We start from the raw sequence: 22,693 nt of genomic DNA on the forward strand, positions 1-22,693 counted from the left end.
ATTTAAAAAAAAAATCACGAACAAATCAAACAAAGAAGACCAAAATCAAGGGATGACTTTTCAAAGGTTGTGCATTAAATGGAAAACACGTGCTCCAACTATGGACCTAAAGACACAATCACACACACGCAGTTGAAGCACTCTGCACGACACACACACACACACACTCATAATTAGCGGTGAGCAGCACACCCCGCTTTCAATTCTATTGCATATAATTTACACACGTTTACTTTTTACCTTTTATTTATTTTAAAAAGAAAATCATAAATCTAAAAATATGATTTTTTTTAATTTATCAAATTTAATGTATCAATAATTAATTTTGATCATACAAATTTGAAAAAAAAAAAATAACGGTATCCTAAGATAAATATACCGATTGTTAAAAAAAGTTATAATTGTAGACATTTTTAGATGTTTAGATGAGTTTTTTTAAATATTTTTTAAGTGATATAATTAAAAATACTTTAGTATTTAGATATTTTAAAATTATTTTTTGTTTTTAATTATGTTAACATATTTCTTAAATAAAGGATATTTTTACATTAATTTAAGAGAATATGCCGACTTACTTGATGACATCTGTCAATAAAAAATATTAAAATATTTTAAATTAATTAAAAAATTTATAATACTAAATAAAAATTCGATACAAAAATGACTTTGACGGAAGAAATTAATACTTTAGCTCATCAACTTATTATTTCTATAAAATAAGATCAGTCAAACTTTTAATTTTTAACCTTAAATCCATATCTTATCTGAGAATGATAATCATAATAATAATGGAATATTAATGAGTTTAAAGAAGGGATTATTATGTAACGTCATCCTATCTGAATTCTGAACTAGTACTTTGTTGGAGTTTGGACCGACTCCCTAATCTTCTTCTACTTGTTCCATTATTATTACTGTGGACCCGAACACGCGCCTCCACGTGTCACCTTTCGCAACCGTCCGATTAAATCCCCCATCACCATCACCATTCACAGCCAAACCCACTTTGAACCCTTTCACACAGCTCAACAATATGACGAATTAGATGAAACTCAACACCATTACCCTACTTTGATTTGATTTTCCCCCAACTCCTTCTTCTCAGAACCAACTACTGTTTCTTCTTCTTAATTAATAGGAAGATATAGAAGAATCTGGAAGAAGAAGAGGAATATGGGGAGTTGCGGGTCTAGACCTAAGGTCTCAGAAGACCCCTTCACGAAGAAGAATCGCCATCATCGAAGGAGAAGAAGAAGAATCCTCCGAAGAAGAGTCTCTTCTAGCAAGATCGAAGCCAATAACGTATCTCACTGCAACTCAGCTCTTCAACTTTCTCATCGCACTTCCGGTACCCTTTCTTCCCTCTTTTTTTCCGTCATGGAATTGTAGTTTTGTTATGAATAGATTATAAATTTACAGAACCCTATGATTGATTGATCTCTGGTGTAATGAATGCTGCTACTTGCTTTATTGCATGTTTAGTTTTTTTTTTCCATGAGCTGAAATTTCGTTTTTTTTCAAATGATTTAATTTAATGCTGGTTTGACTGAATATTTGAAATCTGAAATCGGAGTGAAACGGCTTGTTTTGTTTCTGTTTCTAGATGCTGCTTGGTTTGATTCTACTTCAGCCTTGGATTCTGAGTGCGACGAAGAATTTTACAGTGTCTACGATGGTAAGTGCCTTCTCTTGCTAATTTTGAGAATCAATTTGCTAATTTTATGTTTAGCTTTTTTATTTTAGGTTTTAGCAGCATGATTATTAACTGGTTTTCTAGCATTAGATACCTAGCAACAGTAGCAGAAAATTAAAGGTCACTTATAATTTTTGGGTAAAGTACTAAATTGGTCCCCTAGGTTTGGGCTTAATTCTGTTTTGGTCCTTAAAGGTTTAAAGTGTTCTATTTGAATCCAAAAAAGTTTCATTTAGCATCAATTTAGTCCCACAGTGAGATTAAAATTAAATAATTAACAAAATATCCTACATAACAACAATTCAAGAACAAAATCGATAATCTGGAGAACAAGTACAAGCTCCAGAGGCACAAAATCAACCATTGATGCATCAATACATTTATTTATCATTTTCTTTAGTTTTATAGAAAATATTTTATTTATATTATAAAAAAATAATAAATAAATGTATTGATGTATCAATGGTTGATTTTATGCCTCTAGTGCTTGTACTTGTTCTCCAAATTATCGATTTTGTTCTTGTACTGTTGTTATGTAGGACATTTTGTTAATTATTTAATTTTAATCTCACTGTGGGACTAAATTGATGCTAAATGAAACTTTTTTGGATTCAAATAGAACACTTTAAACCTTAAGGACTAAAACAGAATTACGCCCAAACCTAGGGGACCAATTTAGTACTTTACCCTAATTTTTTGTGCATAAACAACCAAGATCAAGATCAGCCAAAAGATTTTAAAATTCTGCATTGGAATCAGGGTTGGTTGTAGAGCTGAGTTATATTTTGTTTCTGCAGGGGAAGCTATTTCGAGCCATGCTGATGAAATTGTAGAGGACAACAAAAAGCTTACCTCAGATCACTGCGGGATTCTGCCAAATACTTGCTTGCCTTGTCTTTCTTCTAATGCCATTGCCGTTGACAAAAGAAGGCCGTCAAGTCCAGAGACACCAACTTCGAGGAGAAAGTCGCTTTCTAAACTGTCGTTTAAATGGAGGGAAGGGTCTTCCGACACGATATTACGTGAGTGTTGTCTTGTGGTTTCCTAATTTTGTTTATTTTTCTATTTTATGTCAGTAGAAGAGTTAGAATGAGTGCGAAAATGGTGTTTCTTGTGAATGATTGAGCTTCTTTTATTTCCCCAGCTGTTAAGACAAGAAGTTACAAATAAATAAACATGAAAATTTAGTTTCCCAGTTTATTGGCTTTTAGTTTTCGGATGTTTACTACCCTTGTTTCTTGGTAGTTTTTCTTGTTTCTCACTCTGGTCTCATTTGTTTCAGTTTCACCCAAGGCACCTAAACTAAAGCCAATAGCAGGTTTGTCAATTCCATTTTGTGCAATAGAGAAACAAAGCCCTGGTTCTTGGTCATTAATTGAGCCAAGTTCATTCAAAGTCAGAGGGAAAAACTACTTTAGGTTGGTACAAAATACTTGTTTTTGTATACACACCGTTTTGGGGGGATTAATGCTTAACCTTTGGGTTATGATCACTCTCATGTAGAGGATATTATGATAAAAAGAAAATTTTTCATTATTGATAGTGCTAGAATTCATTGTTGCTTGGACTTGGTTGGCAGGGACAAGAAGAAAGAATTTGCGCCAACCAATGCTGCTTTCTATCCCCTTGGAGCAGACCTCTTTCTGTCTCAGCGAAAAATTGAACATATTGCGCGCTTTATACAAATTCCTTCTATAAACATACCTGGGGATGTTCCTTCTATTCTTATTGTAAATATTCAGGTAGCTGCATATTCCCTAGTCCAGATTGAACTTCAACTGAGAATTTCTTATCTTACATTATTGGGGTGCAAATTTTATGTTCGACATCTGAATATTAGTTTATTCATGTTCTGTATATGCACGGCAATTTTTCATACTCTTGTATGATTTCCCCTGAAATTGTGTGCTGTTCAAACTGCAGATTCCATTGTATCCTGCCACTATCTTCCAAAGTGAAAATGATGGTGAAGGAATGAATGTGGTTTTGTATTTCAAATTATCCGAAAAGTATTCTAAAGACCTCCCAGACCAATTCCGAGAACATATCACTGTAAGGACTTTTGCCACATCATTCTGCCTCATGCTATGGAGTAATCTTATGGTCTTTTTATGCTCAATTAACAAATTTTGTGCTTTTTCTTATTTCTTGGCAGAAATTGCTCAATGACGAAGTGGAGAGAGTTAAAGGCTTCCCCCTAGATACAATTGCACCCTTTAGGGAGAGATTAAAAATCTTAGGGAGAGTGGCAAATGTGGAGAGTCTTTCCTTAGGCGCAACTGAAAAAAAGCTCATGAATGCTTACAATGAAAAACCTGTTCTCTCACGCCCTCAACATGATTTTTTTGTGGTAATTACACCTATTTTATTTACAGATTTAACGCTCAAGTAGACACTTCATTTGCCATTCAACAGAGATTATTGAAGTTTGTTTCTCTAAAATATTAGAGTTTTATTAATAAACTTATGTTAATCCTGCTGTAAGACAAACAAAAATGTGTTCCTCCATCTCAGTGTATGCTTGAAATATCTTGAAAATATTTTTCAAAGTCGTCGTTTATGCTATTTCTTGCGCAGGGAGAAAACTATCTTGAGATAGATTTGGACGTGCACCGATTTAGCTACATTGCTAGAAAAGGGTTTGAAGGATTTATTGAAAGACTGAAGCATTGTAACCTGGATTTTGCTTTGACAATTCAGGTAAGTTCTAACCACTTTATCAGCAACAAAGAGATAATCCTTCAACAAACGTTTTTAAGTTTTTTTTTGTGCTTTTCAAATGAGTTTACTTTAAGATAATAATTTCCCGAACATGCTAACAAACTTAGAAAGTAATTTTAATGGCGCCGAAACAAGAACTAAGACTAACTATGGTCTTTATGCTACAGGGAAACAAGGCAGAAGACTTGCCAGAGCATATATTATGTGCAATAAGGCTGAATAAAATTGATTATAGCAAGTTCAACCATCTTGGCTCTTAAGGTCACAGCATCAACAGAGCTTTAACCATAATATATATTATTATGAAGAATTGCAAGCCGCTTACTCAGAGGTGGTTTAAGAATGGGAAATTCTTTAGCTAACTCCAATGTATCGTTGAATTTATTGATTCATTGATATAAGGGTGTGTTTGTTGGTTAAGGGTTAAGGTTTTGGAAGGGAATGAATTGAAGAAAAGGGTTTGAAGTGTAGCTATGAATTCATTCTATTCTTCAAACCCTTTCCTTTTCTTTCGTTCTCCTTGAAAACTGAATCTTGAAAACAAACACACTAAAGGTGTAGAATGTACAGTGATAAGAATTCATAAATTGGAAATAATCAAGGAGAAAATTGTCTTTTCCAAATATATAAGCAATCCCCAAACTGTAGTAAAATCATGAGTTGGGTCACCATACAATACATATCGTTGGATATTTGCATATTGGTTATAATTATGAAAGTGGGTGCAGAAATTGGTCTATTATCAATTCAAGCAATTGCATATACTTTTCTCTTTTTCATAGCTGCTATGAAATGATACAGGACAGGAAAGGAAGTGATGTATATGACGAATTTCCTCTTAACATTAAAGATAGTATTCGTTATGAAAGCTCAAGGGTCCGTGACATTTAATTTTAAGTCGCACATGTAGCTCTTTTTTTTTAACGGTATTTTATCGAAATTTTATTTAAGAGTTTATTGTTGTCTAATGAGATGTTACATGCATAGAGCGAAATTTAAACCCCTGACATATTTATATGGTATTCGAACTCTCGACACTTGGTTAAGCGGACGAGTGAGTTGACCATTCGACTAACTCAAGTTGGTATATTTGTATGGTATTTAAAATTGTTCGATTACATACCACAACAACAAAGCCTTAAAATTGTTCCATTACATGAGGAAAAAAAAAGGAAGAAACTATACTAGCGAAAGTTAATACAATACTAGTTTAATCAAGATTTATAGATTATAAAAAGAATTTCTTTTTTGTTATTTATTTGGCTGTATTTTAGTGTTCGAGATTTATTTTAATTTTACAGTAGCTATCTTTTCCAACTCATGGGCAATCGTTATTCTGATTCTGTTCTAAACTAATTAGTTTCTTCTTCACAAATATAGCCAATAACCTTAATTTATTTGGTTGAAATTGAAAGGAGCAATCCAAATGTTAACATATTTACATAAATTGAAGCAGCTAATTCCCATCAAAACAAATATTAAACTTAAAAAAAAAAACTAACAGTAATCACTCGCGAATTGCTGGAGCACTCATACATCGTCCAAATATGATAGAGAAAAAACTTCTATGTCCCTTGCCTCCGGCTCCAGATTTTGCTGACGAAGTTGAAGTTGAACTCAGAGAATTTGAATTAAGAGGATGTGAATGTGGAGCAACCTCGTATCTGCTCTCACCGACGTTAGATGATGCAGCAACCCCATTCACTTTAGGATCCACGAACACTTGATCCGTCCATATTCGACCGGAAGATCCTTGTCTTCTAAATGAACAAGATGATCTTGTCAAATTATTCATGATTTCATTACAGTTCCTTGAGTTGTAATATATTTTTCTTATTCTTTCTTTCTTGTCCCTTTTCTTTCTAAGTATGTGTTAACACCTTTTACTTTAAATAATTATTATTGTTTTGTGATGAGAAAATGTTTATGACTCAATTAGCATGTAGCTTCATAATTAGTAAATAGCCTTCTGTTTTTCCGTCTTATCCATTGAATCTTGACAGATTCATTTCATGGTATTCCATAATTGGAATCTAACAAATGTCCTTTTATCTATACTTGTAGATAAGTGATGTAAATTTATATGATGCTAATATTAGCATAACCAATCAATTAATTTTAAAAAATCCTCCAAAATTTTCAAAAATCAAAATTTATTTCCCACTCATATTGCATGATTAGAAGTTTTACGTTTCATGCAAAATTTGTTTTCCATACATGTAAAATTTACTTATTATTCATTCAATTTCTAATTTTCATAACATATTTTTTTTCTTTTGGGTAATGCAATCGCATATATATTGTTATAAAATTAATTCATGAAAAAAATACGTCATGCAAAAAGTATTTCGTTCCCACATTACAGATTGAGATTTTCAATTTTTTTTTAAGTCCTCCCGTACAAATTTTATTTTATAATTTGGTAAGAAAAAAAATAGACGAAAAATTAGATGAATTACTTATTTTAATATTTTTAATAGGTTTTTATATTTTATGAATTTATTTTCATCCATGCAAATAAATGTCACCAGATGTATAATGGTCATCCAAAAACAGATGTAATTAACTAACTGAATGACTGAATCCAATGTATCAAAATTAAAGTTATATTGTATTGAAAACGGAAAAATTTTAGCTAGTAAACAAATGATTTATTTGATTCTTTTGATAGATTTCATTTAGTTACGTTTATAACAAGTTGATGAATGAAATTTTGGTACGTTTACATTAGAAACTTGGAAAATTTTGGTTTTTTAAAGGGAGAAAAAAAGAGTAGTTGGAGTTAGATAATTAAGATAAATTTTTTTAGTTCAGAACTATGAAGGTAGAGACTAGAGAGGATTAACACCATAATAAAAAGATCATATATACTAATAACCACACAGATTGTCAAACTTTTCAATTAAGACAAAGGAAGAAATCTAATGTGAATGTCTTGTTGATTATCCAACTAATTGATTATTAAGAAGAAAATAATAATAATAAATGGCATGCAATTATGAGTCAATAATCAAAAGCATCATCCAAAAGTTCAGGGAATGCTGCCCTTATTTCACTGTCCCTGTCCAAAATACCATCCACAAATGAATCCCCTGAATTTGAACGGCCTTCACACATGCTTGCGCCGCAAGCAACAGCGCCGAATGCCTCACTGGATGACATAACCCTCTGTGGATCACACTGCTGCATCTCTGACCACATGATTGAGTCACCATGAAGAAAGTCACTCCAATCGAACGACGAGGAACAAGGAGGAGTTATTTGAGAATTGTGACAGTTATATGACTGCTGAGGGGAGCTCAATTGAGTGAGATTGGAGGATGATGACGAAGAACTCGACGAAGCAGCTTCGCTGAAGACTACATTTGGTTGGACACATTCTGAGGCCAAGACTTGTTGGTATTGCACCTGATTTTCCCAAAATTGAGCTTGTTCCTCTTGTGTCTGCTCCACCATTGTGGATGGTTCTGTTCTGGTTGGTAACGTATTGTTCATCAAATCCTTGTTGGCAGCTAAACCAATTTGGTTTCCTGTGCTTGGGAGGCCATTGATGCTTCCCAAGTCAGAAAGGACTTGTGACACCGGCTTATGAGTTACCGGATCGATTCCCATGTTCATAAGCTTTTTCCTCAGCTTTGTGTTCCAGTAATTCTTGACATCATTGTCTGTTCTCCCGGGAAGCCGTTTGGCAATTAATGACCATCTGCATTGAATTCAAGAAAAGGGCAACAATGGTTTTTAATGAGATTATTATACAAATAAAATGAAAATATCTTTTAGGCTTAATCAAAGGATAGAAAGGGAGAGCATGTTAATGATGTGTGCCAACTTAATGGTTAGTTCATTTCACTCTCTACATAAATCAAGAAAATACAGTTCATAATTTCCTCATGTCATAAATTATAAACCATTAACTGCATTTGCATAATGTTTTGTCATGCTAATTTTGCTTAGACTAATTGTTAGATCAGAAAAACAGAACTTAGTTGCATCCCACTTTGGAAAATAAATCCCATTTCTAAAATGAAGCAAAAATGTAAATGAAACATAAATGTAGTGTAAATAAATACTAATATGATAAGATTCATACAAAAAATTCTCTCCAAATGTAAGTGAAAAAAAAAATACAAATACCTGCTTCCTATAGCTGCATGAAGGTTAATAATGAGCTCTTCTTCTTGGGGAGTGAAATTGTCATGCTTTAGATCCGGTCTGAGGTAGTTAGTCCATCTTAGCCGGCAGCTCTTTCCGCATCGGTTCAGTCCTAAAAACACATTCAAACACACAAAAAAACAAGAGGGTAATCTCAAACCATTTGAAATTATGCACCATGATTCCAATTTCAACTATCTTCATAAAGAAAGTTATGAACAAATTAGAACCTGCTTTCTTGGGAACCAAGGTCCAGTTTCCAATTCCATGGTTGGAGACATAAGCAAGTATCTTAGCATCTTCCTCAGGAGTCCAAAGACCCCTCTTCACATTGGTTTTGTCACAGCAAGGAGGTCTTCCCATTCTTGAAAAACAGAGAGAGAGAGAGAGATTGAAAAGATTGAAGGAATTATGTAATGAGTGATGCAATGTGCATTGAAAGGGTTTATAACTTTAAAGTGGTGAATGAGAGAAGAGAGGTATGAGGAGGCAAGAAAAGCATGCAATTTTTGGCTCCTAATAACAACAAATGCATGATTATATTTCCATCTTTATGTAAATCTCAAATGAAATTAAAAAACCAAAACCATTTGTATGACATCAGAAACATATAATGCAAGTGCTTCCAATTCCTATTTCAGGTGCAATTTGAATGACCAATTTGGTTAAAACTGAATCGGTTAATTTGATTCTGATACCATAGAATATACATGCAACTCAAAATTGTTTCATCTTATGCTACTTTATAGTGTCCATATTACAGTACACAGTACAAAATAATGATGAAATAGGTCAAATGCATTATCAAAAGTCATAGTAGATAGAGCACCAGTAAGCATTCTATCAAGAAGTTATTAAAATTGGTTCCCAGAATCATACTTTTTTGTTTCTTTCTTGCATTCCCTTTTTCTTTTTTCAATTAAAAGGGAAAAAAATTTTTGAGGAAGGAAAGAGTTTAATGCCAAAGAAATGTAGCTGAAAGGAATGATTTAAATACACAATTTTAGTTCATAATAACAAGTTTAGGTTGGTCCAGTTGCACCAAATCCCCTTTAATGGATAGTATTGTCAGATTTACACACTGTTTTAACTTTTAAGTATTGGTCAACATTACTACTGTTGTATATAAGAGAAAAATAAGGATGCACATTTATTTTCCAAAAGATGAACATATCATTTCAATAGACTTATCAGGGCAAAGATGCTTTTGAATATCAAATGGGTTGAAAGGAATACTTTTTAAATTTGTTAAGATAAAAATGCTTCAAAAATATTTTAAAATAGAATAAAAATATCCAAACGTAATATATATTCTCAAGAATTTTCGGTATCGAATTTCCATACAACTTTTTGCAAGCAATTAGATAAAAGATAAAACATTTTTATTCTTAAAATTTGATACTTTCACAAAAAATGATTTTTTTTTATCAATGGCTAAAAATATATTTTAAAAATAAAAGAATAATTTAGAGATTGAATTTTAGTCTAATTTTATAATTGCACAAATAATTATCCTAATATTCAACAAAATTTTAAATTAAAAGTACAATCAATTTGTCAAATAAAAAAATCATTTTGAATTCATAAAAAAAATATTATTTTAATTGCATTTAAAAATATTTTTATTATTAACAAACTTAAAAAAGTATTTTTATTAGTAATTTGTTAATTCATTAATTCAGGACTTCTTTGTTTTAGTTTACTTTACTCTTCCATTTTTAGTCATTCTCATTTAAGAGCAATCTGTCAACTGTATTATGCTTTTTAAAGCAAGGATTGTGTAGAATGACCTTGCTTATAGAAGATATTAAGGAATCATCAATAATAAATTTAGTTACAAGGATAGAAGGAACATAACACACTTTAATATCACTCTTGCTTTAAGAAGAATCCCTTACTTTAAAAGAAGCTCATTTTAAATATTTTCTTTTCTTTTCTTTTCGAGCATACAATTTAAAGGAACCAAAGTGAGGTAAATAAATAAAGCCAAACCTGGGGAAAAAGAAACAGTATAAATATCCACTTCATATAGAAAATGTTTTAAACCTTTAGTTTTTTCTTTACCCTTTGAAAAGTTGCTAGACCAGAAAAACCAGTATCAAAAACAGCAATATATAAAGTTGCAGCTAAATTCCATGTTGCAGTTCAACTAAATGTCTAAAACCAATTATATATACTAATATACATTATATTTGACAATGTATTTGTGACTCTACATGAAAATTGTGATAGCAAACTCCCTCATCAGCAAACATTGCAGCTCTTCATACAATACCCTTTGACATCACCATTACCAACCATATAAAGAGGGTTCTTCTCACATTCCCCTACTCTAGCCCATCTAGAACAGTTCTCATTCAGATCAGCACAATCCCCACCACCACTCTCAAATTTCTTGATTGGTTTTTCAAAGTCAGCCACGTGTATCCACTTCGTTGCAGACCATTTTTCACCCTCGATCACCGGGCAGCTCCCATGCAAGCTTCTGGAATCGGTAGTTGCATCCAGATGAAGACTGAAGAACAACAGGGCATCGCCCTTCTCTGGTTTTACTGAAATGATAAGAATAAAATCCTGAGTTTAGATCACAGCCAAAAACATAATTGCAGCAAATTCTCGTGATTAGATTATGTAACAAGGAATGCCAAGATGCCAATTTTTTTAGAGAGTGGACAAGAATTAGTGCTCCCCAGATATATGTCGTTGAATTAAGTTAACCTCAACATTTTCAACATCAATTTAATCCTTCACCTTAAACTCTAATAAACTTCATACCAAGAGGTGAATAATAACTAGAACATATTGCCAAAAATGGTGAAATCATGGGTTTATATATGTACATACTCAACACTTGAGGAAAGGGAAATTTAGTTAATCTAGCACTCTGAACAAGTGGATAGAAAAGATGCCAGCTACATCATGAAAACTGAAAAGAAAATCAACCATCGCACCCTTGAAAGTAAGTTACTGAGACCACTCAATATAATGTCTTTTTGAAATATTATACAGCTTAACGCCTTAAATCTCACACGTCAAGAAATGAAGAAACCATGTATATTGTTTGTATAACAATCAAGAAACGTGTACCTGCATATCCTTTGTGAGCACATTCGGACCAGCTCTCATCTTTCGGCTGGGATTCCTTTGCCTGAGGAAGATTTGATTCGAATCCCGTTAGTGCAAGGGGAGAGAGGGAGACAGAAGAGGTGATCATTAGAATGGGCCATAATAGAAACAAATGTGACGAACACTTTACCTCAGCATTGGGGAAAATGGTTTCCCCACCCTTTTCGACATTAGATAAATACATCAATACAGTGGCAATCCGATGGCCACCCATAATTTGATTTGCCTTGTCATGGAAGTAATCAAAATGTGGTTCGTACTTCTGGCCATTCTCATAGTGCAAAATTTGGATAGACTCCCCATTCTCTGATGACGTTGAAGGCAGATAATTCAGTCATCGAGAGCAAAAGCAAAAATAGAATGGACCAAAGAACGATATTATCTAGTTACCTATGGGAAGGAATGTCCAAGCAGCAATCCGAGCTTCGATGGCAGCAACTACTTCATCCTTGAATATTAAAAGCAATGAAAGAAAAAAAAAGAGTAAAAGACAGTAACTTTGTCAAAAACAGCTTTTAGAGAGTAAAACTTCAGTTCTTGAACACAGATGTACTTAGTCATTTTCTCAATCTAAGTAGAGGAAGAAGAGTGATTTATTGTGAGAGACGGCAGGAGTTATTGGTGACCATTGAACACGCTAGACATATAAACTACTTTAAAATAAATGACTAAATGTGAGTCATCTCCAGATCATTCACTGGCCCCAATTCCTCTCTCCAGCAACATAGACTCTCTGCAGTCTTATGTGACTGTCTTTTGTTATCTATTTGATGCAAACCTCATGCTTTGTGCCAAGAGCTTCAGCGAAATTATTCAGATATGATAAGTAAACCATTTACTTATTAATAACAGCGCATAGAGTTAAAATCATTGGTAGTGTATGGAAGTAACTCCTCTCAGAATATATGTCAGCCACACACATGTGCTCACTCACCAACGCACAAAATACATACACTCACTCCCTTGGATACAAAGTTCACTTCTTCACAGACATAAACTATGGTTTTCATTGCTTAATGACCAAAAAATTACTAGGTCCCACAATTTCCATTGCTTCAAGACATTAATAAATATATGTATAACAACATTTGCGATAGTGATGGTGGTGCTGAATGGCAGTTCACTATGATTACTCTACATTATTTTCATCATTCATAAAATGAAACTTGCTCCTCCTAGTTTACTCATAATCCAGAACTATCACGAAAGCCAACAAGGTATAGCATTATGAAAAAGCTAGCATTAAAAACATTTTACAGTACCTTTTATCACTAAAAGAAAATAAAAAAAATACACAATACCTGTCCCTTGCCGAGAAACATCCCAGAACTGGTTCTAACTTCACTCTCTATACTTTTCCCAGATTCATTATCCGCCACCATAGATTTCTCAAGCTTATCCTTGGCCTAAAACCATCAACAAATCAAATAAATAAATAAAAACTCAGGTAAGAAACATCATAATAAATTAATTCCCCCCCCCCCCCCCCCCCCCCCCACTTCTTTTCTCTCCTTGAAGTTTTGAAATTTCTAACCGTGGAACAAAATTTCAATCAAATACTACCATTACAAGATACATAAAAAAAAAAAAAATCAAAGAACTAACCAGAGTGATCAAATGGTCACATTCTTCGTCAGTTAAAAACTTCTTGTATATAAAAGCCCTGCATGACATCACTCACCAAATTATATTATTACTACTAAGTTAACTATTATTTATAATAATAAAATGAAAATAAATAAATAAAAATTACCCTTTGGAAAAATTAAATAGGGAAAAAGGGGTTTTATACCTTGGTTGCCACGATAGCTGAATGACCCTTGTTGGATCAAACACTGAAGAACCACCTCTGTTCAATCTAAGAAGCGATCCATGCCTATATGAACAATAAAAATATTATACAAATATTATAATAAGAAAAAAAACTAAAAATAATAACAAAAAAGAGGGGTAGGGTGCAGGGTAATTACGTGGTCTTGGTTGCATCGGAAGAGTGCAAGCGAATTGAGAAAACAGAGAGATCGGCGAAGAGAAAGAGGAAAGATATGAAATGGAGAAGGAAATGGCGACGAGACAGCAGCATTGCGCAAAATCAAAGAAATTGATGAAATTAATTTTGAGGAATTAGGGTTTGAGAAAAGGGGAAAAGTGTGAATTCTTCTTTAGATTGTATGATGTCGTTTTTTTCGTGACAATAAATTCAACGAAGTACAATGAAAACCGCCCACTGGATTTGGGTAATGGCTTCGGGTTTGAGCTTCTCTCTGTGTTTTTCTAATTTTCTAATCTCCCAACACTGTTTACTTTCTGGAAGCTTCTTCTTCCTCCCTTTGTCTTAACTCATAACACACACAAATAAATAAACACTAAATAATAAGGGTTTTTTATTTAAATTAAATAAATATAAAATTTATAAAAATATATAAAATACCATATAATTACATAAATATATAATTAGCCACATCTCGGTTATAGAAGGATACTAGACTTTAATCTATAATAGAAAAGTTAAATAAAATCTCAGTATCGGAAATATATGCAAAAATAAAATATGAGTTCAATATCTGAGATATACATAATGGACAAATTAATGACTTAATATCTGAAATATGATCATTTTTATTAAAACGTGTGAGTATAAACTTGATCATAATATTACTGCAGTTGGTTATTGTTCATACCCTGACCCAATGCTAAGGGCCCAGGTCCAATCGAAAGGCCTGATCCAATAGATTAAACCTAGCAAAGCACCCACCTCCACTCAAGAGGTCGGTGTCAACCCCGACTTGGTACGAAGAAGTCGGTTGTGAGATTAGCTGGCAGATAAATGCTCATTCAAATGAGTAACCGCCCCTAAAATCTCTCTAACCACTTCATAAAGCCGTATCTTAACCTCCCTAAGATAATGGGACGGTTACCATCCTAAAGATACGGCACTACTCCAACGGTGGTTATTGGCTCACCACTATAAATACACTGACACCCCTCAGGTATCACTAAGTCCAATACTCTCTAGACCTGCTTACACCCTTGCTAACTTAGGCATTGGAGTGTCTTTGCAGGTACCACCCCCCATTCACACGCGAGCACGAGTCGGACGGAGCCTCCCGAGTTGCGAACCTGCCTGGAGTCCTCCTCTATTATACACTTGGGCCGCCGAACGCCATCCATTGGACTAATCTCCGGTTACCTACCGTAACATTGGCGCCGTTGCCGGGGACCCGCGAGATCATCCCTCGATGGCGGAAAGATCCCATGAAGAAGGCCATGTCGAGACGGATTCTGAGCAAGAGAATCTAGACATGGGCAATGACAATGAAGACACGGCCCAACATCAAGACAATGATCAACATAGAGAGGGTACCTCCGGAGTAAAGAATCCGAAGGTAAATTCCTCAGATGGGCGTGAATCAGAAAAAGGCGGACCAGCTCACGTAGCTGAACTAATGGGATTGGTCCATAGCCGCCTGGAGCAATTGGAACAAGAACGGGAGAGGCAAAAGGAAACCGAAAGGTACCTTAAAGAAGAGATGGAACGGCGAAAAGAGTTAGAAAGAAAACTCTTGCAGCTAGAATTCTCTCTCAAGAATTCCCGCGATGAAGGAGAAGATCAACTCCCAGGCGGAGAAGATCCTTTCAGCGAGGACATAATGAGGGCAAAAGTTCCAAGGAACTTCAAAAGCCCTGATATGGACCTCTATGATGGAACTACGGATCCAAAGCATCATCTTAGCAATTTTAAAAGTCGGATGTATCTGGCTGACGCCTCCGACGCTACGAGATGCAAGGCTTTCCCGACCACTTTATCGAAAGCAGCGATGAAGTGGTTCGATAGCCTTCCCCCAAGATCCATCACTAGTTTTGAAGACCTCTCGAGGAAATTCTTGATGAGGTTCTCAATCCAAAAAGATAAGGTAAAACATGCACCGAGCCTCCTGGGAATAAAACAGGAGGTCGGAGAGTCTTTACGAGCCTATATGGAAAGGTTCAACAAGGCATGTTTAGAGATCCAAGACCTGCCCACAGAGGCAGTGATAATGGGGTTAGTCAACGGACTCAGAGAAGGCCCTTTCTCACAGTCCATATCTAAAAGACACCCCATTTCTCTAAGTGATGTACAAGAAAGGGCCGAGAAGTACATCAACATGGAAGAGAACGCAAAACTTAGAGACCTGAGTTCACGACCGGGACCTACTTCCTCCTCTAAGGAGAGGGAAAGGGAAGTCAGGAAGAAGGAAGAACCCAGTCTCGAGAGGCCCAGGAAATATCACTCTTATACTCCTCTAAAGACCTCTATAGTGGACGTATACAGAGAGATTTGCAACACTGAAAGGCTGCCACCCCCAAGACCTATTAAAAATAAAAAAGGGGGAAGTCGCAGCGAGTATTGTGAGTACCATAAGATATATGGTCACTCCACCAACGACTGTTACGACCTCAAAAATGTGATAGAAAAGCTGGCTAGAGAAGGTCGGCTTGATAGATATCTCATGGAGAGGTCGGACACCCATGGAAAGAGAAAGCGAGATGATATGGACAGGAGAGATCCTCCACCCCAGACCCCTGAGAGGCACATCCACATGATCTCAGGAGGATTTGCGGGAGGAGGAATCACCAAATCTTCTCGCAAAAGACATCTCAAAAGAGTCTATCAGGTCGGGGATGAGACACCCGACCTCCCCACTATCTCATTTACAAAAGAAGATGGGCAAGGGATAATCCCCGGGCATGATGACCCCGTGGTGATAACTATGATCCTAGCTAATGCCCATCTCCACAGAACCCTAGTAGATCAAGGAAGCTCGGCGGACATCCTTTTCAAACCCGCCTTCGACAAGCTAGGGTTAGATGAAAAAGAGTTGAAAGCTTACCCCGACACCCTATACGGGTTAGGGGATACGCCAATAAAGCCACTGGGATTTTTACCCCTTCACACCACCTTTGGAAAAGGGGAAAAATCAAGGACTCTAAGCATAGACTTTATAGTCATCGATGAAAGGTCAGCCTACAATGCCTTAATCGGCAGGACTACCCTTAATCGCCTTGGAGCAGTGGTATCAACTCCTCACCTCTGCATGAAATTCCCAACTCCAGGGGGAATAGCAACGGTGAGGGGAGATCAGAAATTGGCGAGGAAGTGCTATAACGAAAGCCTAAACCTGAGAGGAAAAGGCAAAGAAGTCCACACCATAGAGTTGGGTGGAGCAAGAACCAGAGAAGAACTACGACCCCAGCCGGGAGGAAAAACCGAGGAGATACAAGTCGGGGAGGAGGACGGAAAAAAGACCTACATAGGAGCCAACCTGGGGAAAGCCCTGAAACAAAGGTTGGGTGAACTCCTAAGAGCTAATTCCGACCTCTTCGCCTGGAAGGCTTCCGACATGCCCGGGATTGATCCCGAGCTCATGTCCCATAGGCTCTCGGTTTACCCAGGGTCCCGACCTGTACAGCAAAGAAGACGCAAGCTCGGCCCAGAGAGGGCCTCCATAGTAGAAGAGCAAGTACAGGCGCTCCTGGAAGCCGGCTTTATCAGAGAGGTCAAATACCCAACATGGCTAGCCAATGTAGTGCTGGTCAAAAAACAAAATGGTAAATGGAGAATGTGCGTCGACTATACCGACTTGAATAAGGCATGTCCTAAGGACCCTTATCCCCTACCGAGTATCGATGCCCTGGTAGACTCCAGCTCAGGGTACCAATACCTATCATTCATGGACGCCTACTCGGGATATAACCAAATCCCGATGCATGAACCCGACCAGGAGAAAACATCGTTCATCACGCCAAAAGCCAACTATTGCTACGTGGTCATGCCATTCGGACTGAAGAATGCAGGAGCCACGTACCAAAGGCTGATGAACAAAGTGTTTTCCCCCCATTTAGGGAGCTTAATGGAGGTATACGTCGACGACATGTTAGTAAAAACCAAGCAAGAAGTCGACCTCTTAACCGACCTCTCGCAAGTCTTCAACACTATAAGGTTGCATGGGATGAGACTAAATCCCGCAAAATGCGCCTTCGCAGTAGAAGCAGGAAAATTTCTAGGCTTCATGCTAACACAAAGAGGGATTGAGGCCAATCCCGAAAAATGCAGAGCCATCCTAGAAATGAAAAGCCCGACTTGTTTGAGGGAGGTTCAACAGCTTAATGGCCGACTTGCAGCCCTCTCCAGGTTTTTGGCAGGATCGGCACTAAAATCCCTTCCATTATTTTCCCTATTAAGGAAGGGATGCCAGTTTGAGTGGACTCCGGAATGTGAGGAGGCATTCCAAGAGTTCAAAAAATTCTTAAGCCAACCTCCTATATTAACTCGACCAGTACCGGGAAAAGACCTCGTCATATACCTATCCGTCGCAAACAGGGCTGTCTCATCAGCCCTGATCAGAGAAGATGAGGTCGGGCAACACCCGGTCTACTTCACCAGTAAGGTTCTACAAGGTCCTAAACTAAGGTACCACAAACTAGAAAAGTTTGCCTACTCCTTAGTGATAGCCTCACGAAGGCTACGACCTTACTTTCAGGCTCATACAATAAGAGTCCGTACAAACCAACCCATGAAGCAAATCCTCCAAAAGATGGATGTTGCAGGGAGAATGGTTCAATGGGCGATAGAGCTCTCCGAGTTCGATTTGAGATATGAAACTCGGACAGCAATCAAAGCCCAATGCCTCGCCGACTTCATTGCAGAATATGCAGGAGAACAAGAGGAAAAACCGACTACATGGGAGCTCTATGTAGACGGATCCTCCAACAAAACAGGGAGCGGCGCAGGTATAATATTGGTAGATGGAAAAGGAACCCAGATAGAGGTCTCCTTAAAATTTGAATTTCCGGCTTCAAACAATCAGGCAGAATATGAAGCCTTGATTGCCGGATTAAAGTTAGCAGAAGAAGTTGGCGCTACAAAGGTGATGATCTACAGCGACTCACAAGTGGTGACTTCCCAAATAAGCGGAGAATATCAGGCGAAGGACCCCAATATGAAGAAATACTTGGAAAAAACCTTGGAACATTTGGGGCACTTTGCGGAAACCGAGGTTAAGCACATAACTCGGGATCTAAATAGCAGAGCTGACGCCCTATCCAAGTTAGCAAGTACCAAACCCGGAGGGAACAATAGAAGCCTGATCCAAGAAACCCTCCAAGAGCCCTCGGTATCAAAAACAGGGGATCAACAAGAGGTACTTGAGGTAGTCGGCCTAAACCTCGGATGGATGAACCCCTTAGTCGAATACCTGAAATTCGACATCCTCCCCAAAGAGGAGAAAGAGGCTAAAAAGATCCGAAGGGAAGCACAACATTATACTTTGGTGAGAAATATCCTCTACAGAAGAGGAATATCAACGCCATTGCTGAAGTGCGTACCGACCTCAAGAACCACCGAGGTGTTGGAGGAAGTACATAGTGGGATCTGCGGAAACCATCTCGGAGCGAGGTCGCTGGCCAGAAAAGTGATCCGAGCAGGATTCTATTGGCCGACCTTGCAGAAAGACGCAACAGACTTTGTGAAAAAATGCCAGCCATGTCAGATGCATGCAAATTTCCACGTGGCTCCACCAGAAGAGCTCATTAGTATAACTTTCCCCTGGCCTTTCGCAAAATGGGGAATGGATTTGTTAGGTCCTTTTCCTCAAGCACCAGGGCAAATCAAATACTTGATCGTGGGAATAGACTACTTCACGAAGTGGATAGAAGCAGAACCATTAGCCACTATCACCGCTCAAAGAAGTCGCAGGTTCCTCTACAAAAACATCATCACAAGGTATGGAATACCTTATTCCATCACCACGGATAATGGAACCCAATTCACTGACGCCACCTTCAGAAGTCTGGTAGCCAGTATGAAAATCAAGCACCAGTTCACCTCGGTAGAACACCCACAAGCCAATGGGCAAGCTGAGGCAGCTAACAAAGTTATACTGGCAGGATTGAAGAAGAGATTACAGGAAGCAAAGGGAGCTTGGGCGGAAGAGCTCCCCCAAGTGCTATGGGCTTATAGGACGACCCCCCAATCCGCCACAGGAGAAACACCCTTCCGACTAGTCTACGGCGTAGAAGCCATGATTCCTATAGAAATCAGTGAGCAAAGCCCAAGGGTAATTCTCCATGATGAGATCGGAAATGTACAGGGGCACAAAGAGGAGCTCGACTTGCTCCCCGAAGTCCTAGAGAACGCCCAGATAAGAGAAGCGGCATTAAAGCAAAGGATGACTACCAGATACAACAAGAAAGTCATTCGAAGAACATTCGCCGTAGATGACCTGGTCCTAATTAGAAACGACATTGGGGTCAACAAATCAGGAGATGGAAAGCTAGCCGCAAATTGGAAAGGGCCATACAAAATCAAGGAAGTGTTAGGGAAAGGTTATTATAAAGTAACCGACCTGGATGGCACTGAGTTACCAAGGTCGTGGCATGCTTGTAATATGAAAAGGTACTACAGTTAGAAGCGAACTCTACTCCCTGATGTACTCTTTTCCCAGCTTCATGATTTTTTCCCAAAAAAGGGTTTTTTCTGGAGAGGGGTTTTTAACGAGGCATCATAGTAGAGGCTAAGGGAAAATATACTGTCAAGACCCTTAGTAGCAAAAAGGTACCTTCCCGATTAATAAAGATCTTTTTTCATTCATAATATCTCTTATAATATCCTCCTTTATTTTTCTAAGTCTTTCTACGAAACGCGCCGACTTAAGCTCGACAAAGCGTGAAAATCCCATGAACCGACCTAGATGGTCGTCAGGATAAAACGACGAGGTACAAGTCGGTGTAAAGAGGTTATATAAGTCGATCGTAAAAAACTCGGGAACCAACCCGACTCATAAGTCGGAAAGTGATCCCGAGTAGGGAAACTTGGAAAACTTTGATCCACAGATCGGAGTATAACACCGAGTAGAAGAAAAACGCATCGCAAAAATAACCTAAGTCATAAAAACTCACTAAAGCAAAGTCGAGTATAAAGGATAACAAAAGAGATATGACAACCTGAAAAGTTTAAAGCTTGCAAGCCTTTCCACGAAAAAGGCTCGAGAAAATAATGCAAGCTAGCAAAAAAGTTTTTTCGAAAAGATCAAACATATTTCAAAATAGAAAAGCATGTGCACGCGCAAAGTAACTTAAACCCTTATCCAAAAAAGGGCACCTACTGCGATTAGAAAACCCTTATCCAAAAAGGGCATTTATTTTGTTTGAAACCCTTATCCAAAAAAGGGCAACAAACAGAATATTTTGTTTACGGCCTTGAAAGGCCAGAAGCAAATTGTTCACAACCACCAGCAAATAAATAGAAGTTTAAAAAAGAGGGGACCCACAGGCCGGGCCCCCATGTAGCCACAAAAATAAAAAGTCATTTCTTGGACGGAGTAGAGGAATCACCACCACCAGGAGGAACACCACCAGGACCGGGAGGAGGAGCCAAAGAGGAAGTCGGAGCAAGGGTTGAAGAACTCGGTGGATCTGCGGAATAAGGAGGAGACTCTATAATCCTCTGCCCCCGAGTCTTTAGGTCTGACTCGGAAAGGACCTTGGGAGCAGGAGGATCAACGATGGCGCCATCAATCACCACTTTGTCAGGATGTAATGGAGAAAGATTCAAGTCGGGGGCTATAACCCTGACCTGCTCCAGGAAAATTCTCCAAGACTCCTCGGAGGCATCGGCGATAGAGTCCTCCAAGTCAGCATAGGCATTCCGAGAGTTCAACAAATCCTTCTTCACCTCCACCATATCTTTAAATAGGCTTTGGTAGCTCTCCTGGGCTGCCTTCCTCAGATTAGCCTCCATAGTACATTGGGCTCGCAGCTGGCTCTCCTTCTCCCGGAGGTCATCTCTCTCCTTCCTCAACTTATCCCTCTCCTCCTTCAACTCCTTTTGATGTTTTTCAAATAAAAGAAGCCTCTCCTCTAGCTCCTCAACCTTTGAGGAAGTCCCCAAGGAGCTGAGAGGAGTCTTCTCAAACATGTCCAAAAGTTTGCCACAAACTCCCGCCGCCCTAAAACTTTCTTCGGCCAGAGTGGCAAGGTGTTTCCGAACAGAAACATCATCCATATTTATGAGAGGATAGATGTTCTTTTGGACGAATGCAAAAGCATCCGCCTTAACCCCACCTTCCCAAGAAGGGCCAGACTCCGAAGTCTTGCGCTTCTTCTTCTCTGGCTCGGAAAGTAGTGGGGCAGAAGGAAGTGGTCGAGCCAAACTTGAGGAGGAAGAGATGATAAGAGGTTGAGAGGGAGTACCCACATTTCTAGGAGGAGGAGGAGGAGGAGGAGAGACGACCGCCTTGGAACCCCCGGACCTGGCCCGGGACTTTGCCTTGGCTTCCTGCACCCGCTGGTAGGACTCTTGAGCATTCTTTTTTGCCATATCTACAAAAGAAAACAAAGGTTACAAGTCGGTAAAATATAAGTCGGCGAAAACTACTCGGAAATAAAGAATGCATGCACTACCTATTTGAGATTGAACGAAAGTCGGTGTTCCCTGAAGAATTTTTCTGGTATCCAAATATGGAGACTTCCCCCACGCTTCTCGGAAAAACCCTACAATGGCCGCCTCCACCTCGTCTAGGTCATCTAGACCAATCTTCTCACAAGGGGTGGCCGGCAGCCAATAAAGGGGAAAGCGAAGGGAGGAATGCTCGTCCAGAAAAAAGGGGTGGTGACCCTCTACGGCCTGAACCTTGAAGAAGAAATTTTTGAAGTCGTGGAAAGATTCGTCAAAAAGGGTGAAAATCCTCCGACCTTGAATGGCTCGGAAGGATACCCATTGTTGTTTGTTGTTTAGCCCACTAAAGGGCTTAGTCATATGGAAAAGATAAAAGAAGATTCTCAAGGAAGTCGGGAAGTCCAGAGCGTGGCTTATAAACTGGTAAATCTTCAAAAAACCCCATGAATTGGGGTGGAGTTGAGTAGGGGCAACCTTACAGTGGTGCAAAACGGATATCTCGAAATCAGAGAAAGGAAGAAAAATACCCAAACGGGTGATCATGCATTCATACAGGAAGAAAAAAT

At 38.0% G+C, this 22,693-nt stretch overlaps 3 protein-coding genes across 3 annotated transcripts; 1 reads left to right on the forward strand and 2 right to left on the reverse strand.

The window, feature by feature from the left end:
• Positions 1 to 1,020: 1,020 nt before the first annotated feature.
• On the forward strand, positions 1,021 to 5,160 carry LOC130955830 (uncharacterized). The gene is made up of 9 exons (XM_057882806.1): positions 1,021 to 1,348; positions 1,604 to 1,675; positions 2,491 to 2,715; positions 2,976 to 3,111; positions 3,273 to 3,435; positions 3,617 to 3,745; positions 3,849 to 4,043; positions 4,271 to 4,393; positions 4,582 to 5,160. Exons 1-9 carry the CDS (start codon positions 1,174 to 1,176, stop codon positions 4,672 to 4,674), a joined length of 1,311 nt encoding a protein of 436 aa, XP_057738789.1. The 5' UTR covers positions 1,021 to 1,173; the 3' UTR covers positions 4,675 to 5,160.
• Positions 5,161 to 7,417: 2,257 nt separating this feature from the next.
• On the reverse strand, positions 7,418 to 8,929 carry LOC130958029 (transcription factor MYB35). Its single transcript, XM_057884907.1, has 3 exons — positions 8,797 to 8,929; positions 8,549 to 8,678; positions 7,418 to 8,117 (listed from the first exon to the last, which is right to left on the reverse strand). Exons 1-3 carry the CDS (start codon positions 8,927 to 8,929, stop codon positions 7,418 to 7,420), a joined length of 963 nt encoding a protein of 320 aa, XP_057740890.1.
• Positions 8,930 to 10,662: 1,733 nt separating this feature from the next.
• On the reverse strand, positions 10,663 to 14,018 carry LOC130956381 (probable prolyl 4-hydroxylase 6). The gene is made up of 8 exons (XM_057883419.1): positions 13,663 to 14,018; positions 13,485 to 13,568; positions 13,298 to 13,355; positions 12,994 to 13,098; positions 12,083 to 12,140; positions 11,823 to 11,998; positions 11,654 to 11,714; positions 10,663 to 11,118 (listed from the first exon to the last, which is right to left on the reverse strand). Exons 1-8 carry the CDS (start codon positions 13,773 to 13,775, stop codon positions 10,811 to 10,813), a joined length of 963 nt encoding a protein of 320 aa, XP_057739402.1. The 5' UTR covers positions 13,776 to 14,018; the 3' UTR covers positions 10,663 to 10,810.
• Between the last annotated feature and the right edge of the window lie 8,675 nt (positions 14,019 to 22,693).

Source organism: Arachis stenosperma, chromosome 10 (assembly GCF_014773155.1).
Source record: "Arachis stenosperma cultivar V10309 chromosome 10, arast.V10309.gnm1.PFL2, whole genome shotgun sequence".
In the NCBI taxonomy this organism is placed as follows: Eukaryota; Viridiplantae; Streptophyta; class Magnoliopsida; order Fabales; family Fabaceae; genus Arachis; species Arachis stenosperma.

Bases quoted from the DNA above. Each gene is read 5' to 3' on its own strand.
- LOC130956381 (XM_057883419.1), bottom strand. From the start codon at position 13,775: ATGCTGCTGTCTCGTCGCCATTTCCTTCTCCATTTCATATCTTTCCTC. The intron at 13,569-13,662 runs GTAATTACCCTG...TTGTTCATATAG, and splicing joins TCCGATGCAACCAAGACCAC to GCATGGATCGCTTCTTAGAT. The intron at 11,999-12,082 runs GTAACTAGATAA...CAACGTCATCAG, and splicing joins TTGGACATTCCTTCCCATAG to AGAATGGGGAGTCTATCCAA.
- LOC130958029 (XM_057884907.1), bottom strand. From the start codon at position 8,929: ATGGGAAGACCTCCTTGCTGTGACAAAACCAATGTGAAGAGGGGTCTT. The intron at 8,679-8,796 runs GTTCTAATTTGT...ATGTGTTTTTAG, and splicing joins CTTGGTTCCCAAGAAAGCAG to GACTGAACCGATGCGGAAAG. The intron at 8,118-8,548 runs GTATTTGTATTT...AATTCAATGCAG, and splicing joins CATGCAGCTATAGGAAGCAG to ATGGTCATTAATTGCCAAAC.
- LOC130955830 (XM_057882806.1), top strand. From the start codon at position 1,174: ATGGGGAGTTGCGGGTCTAGACCTAAGGTCTCAGAAGACCCCTTCACG. The intron at 2,716-2,975 runs GTGAGTGTTGTC...CATTTGTTTCAG, and splicing joins GTCTTCCGACACGATATTAC to TTTCACCCAAGGCACCTAAA. The intron at 4,044-4,270 runs GTAATTACACCT...TTTCTTGCGCAG, and splicing joins CTCAACATGATTTTTTTGTG to GGAGAAAACTATCTTGAGAT.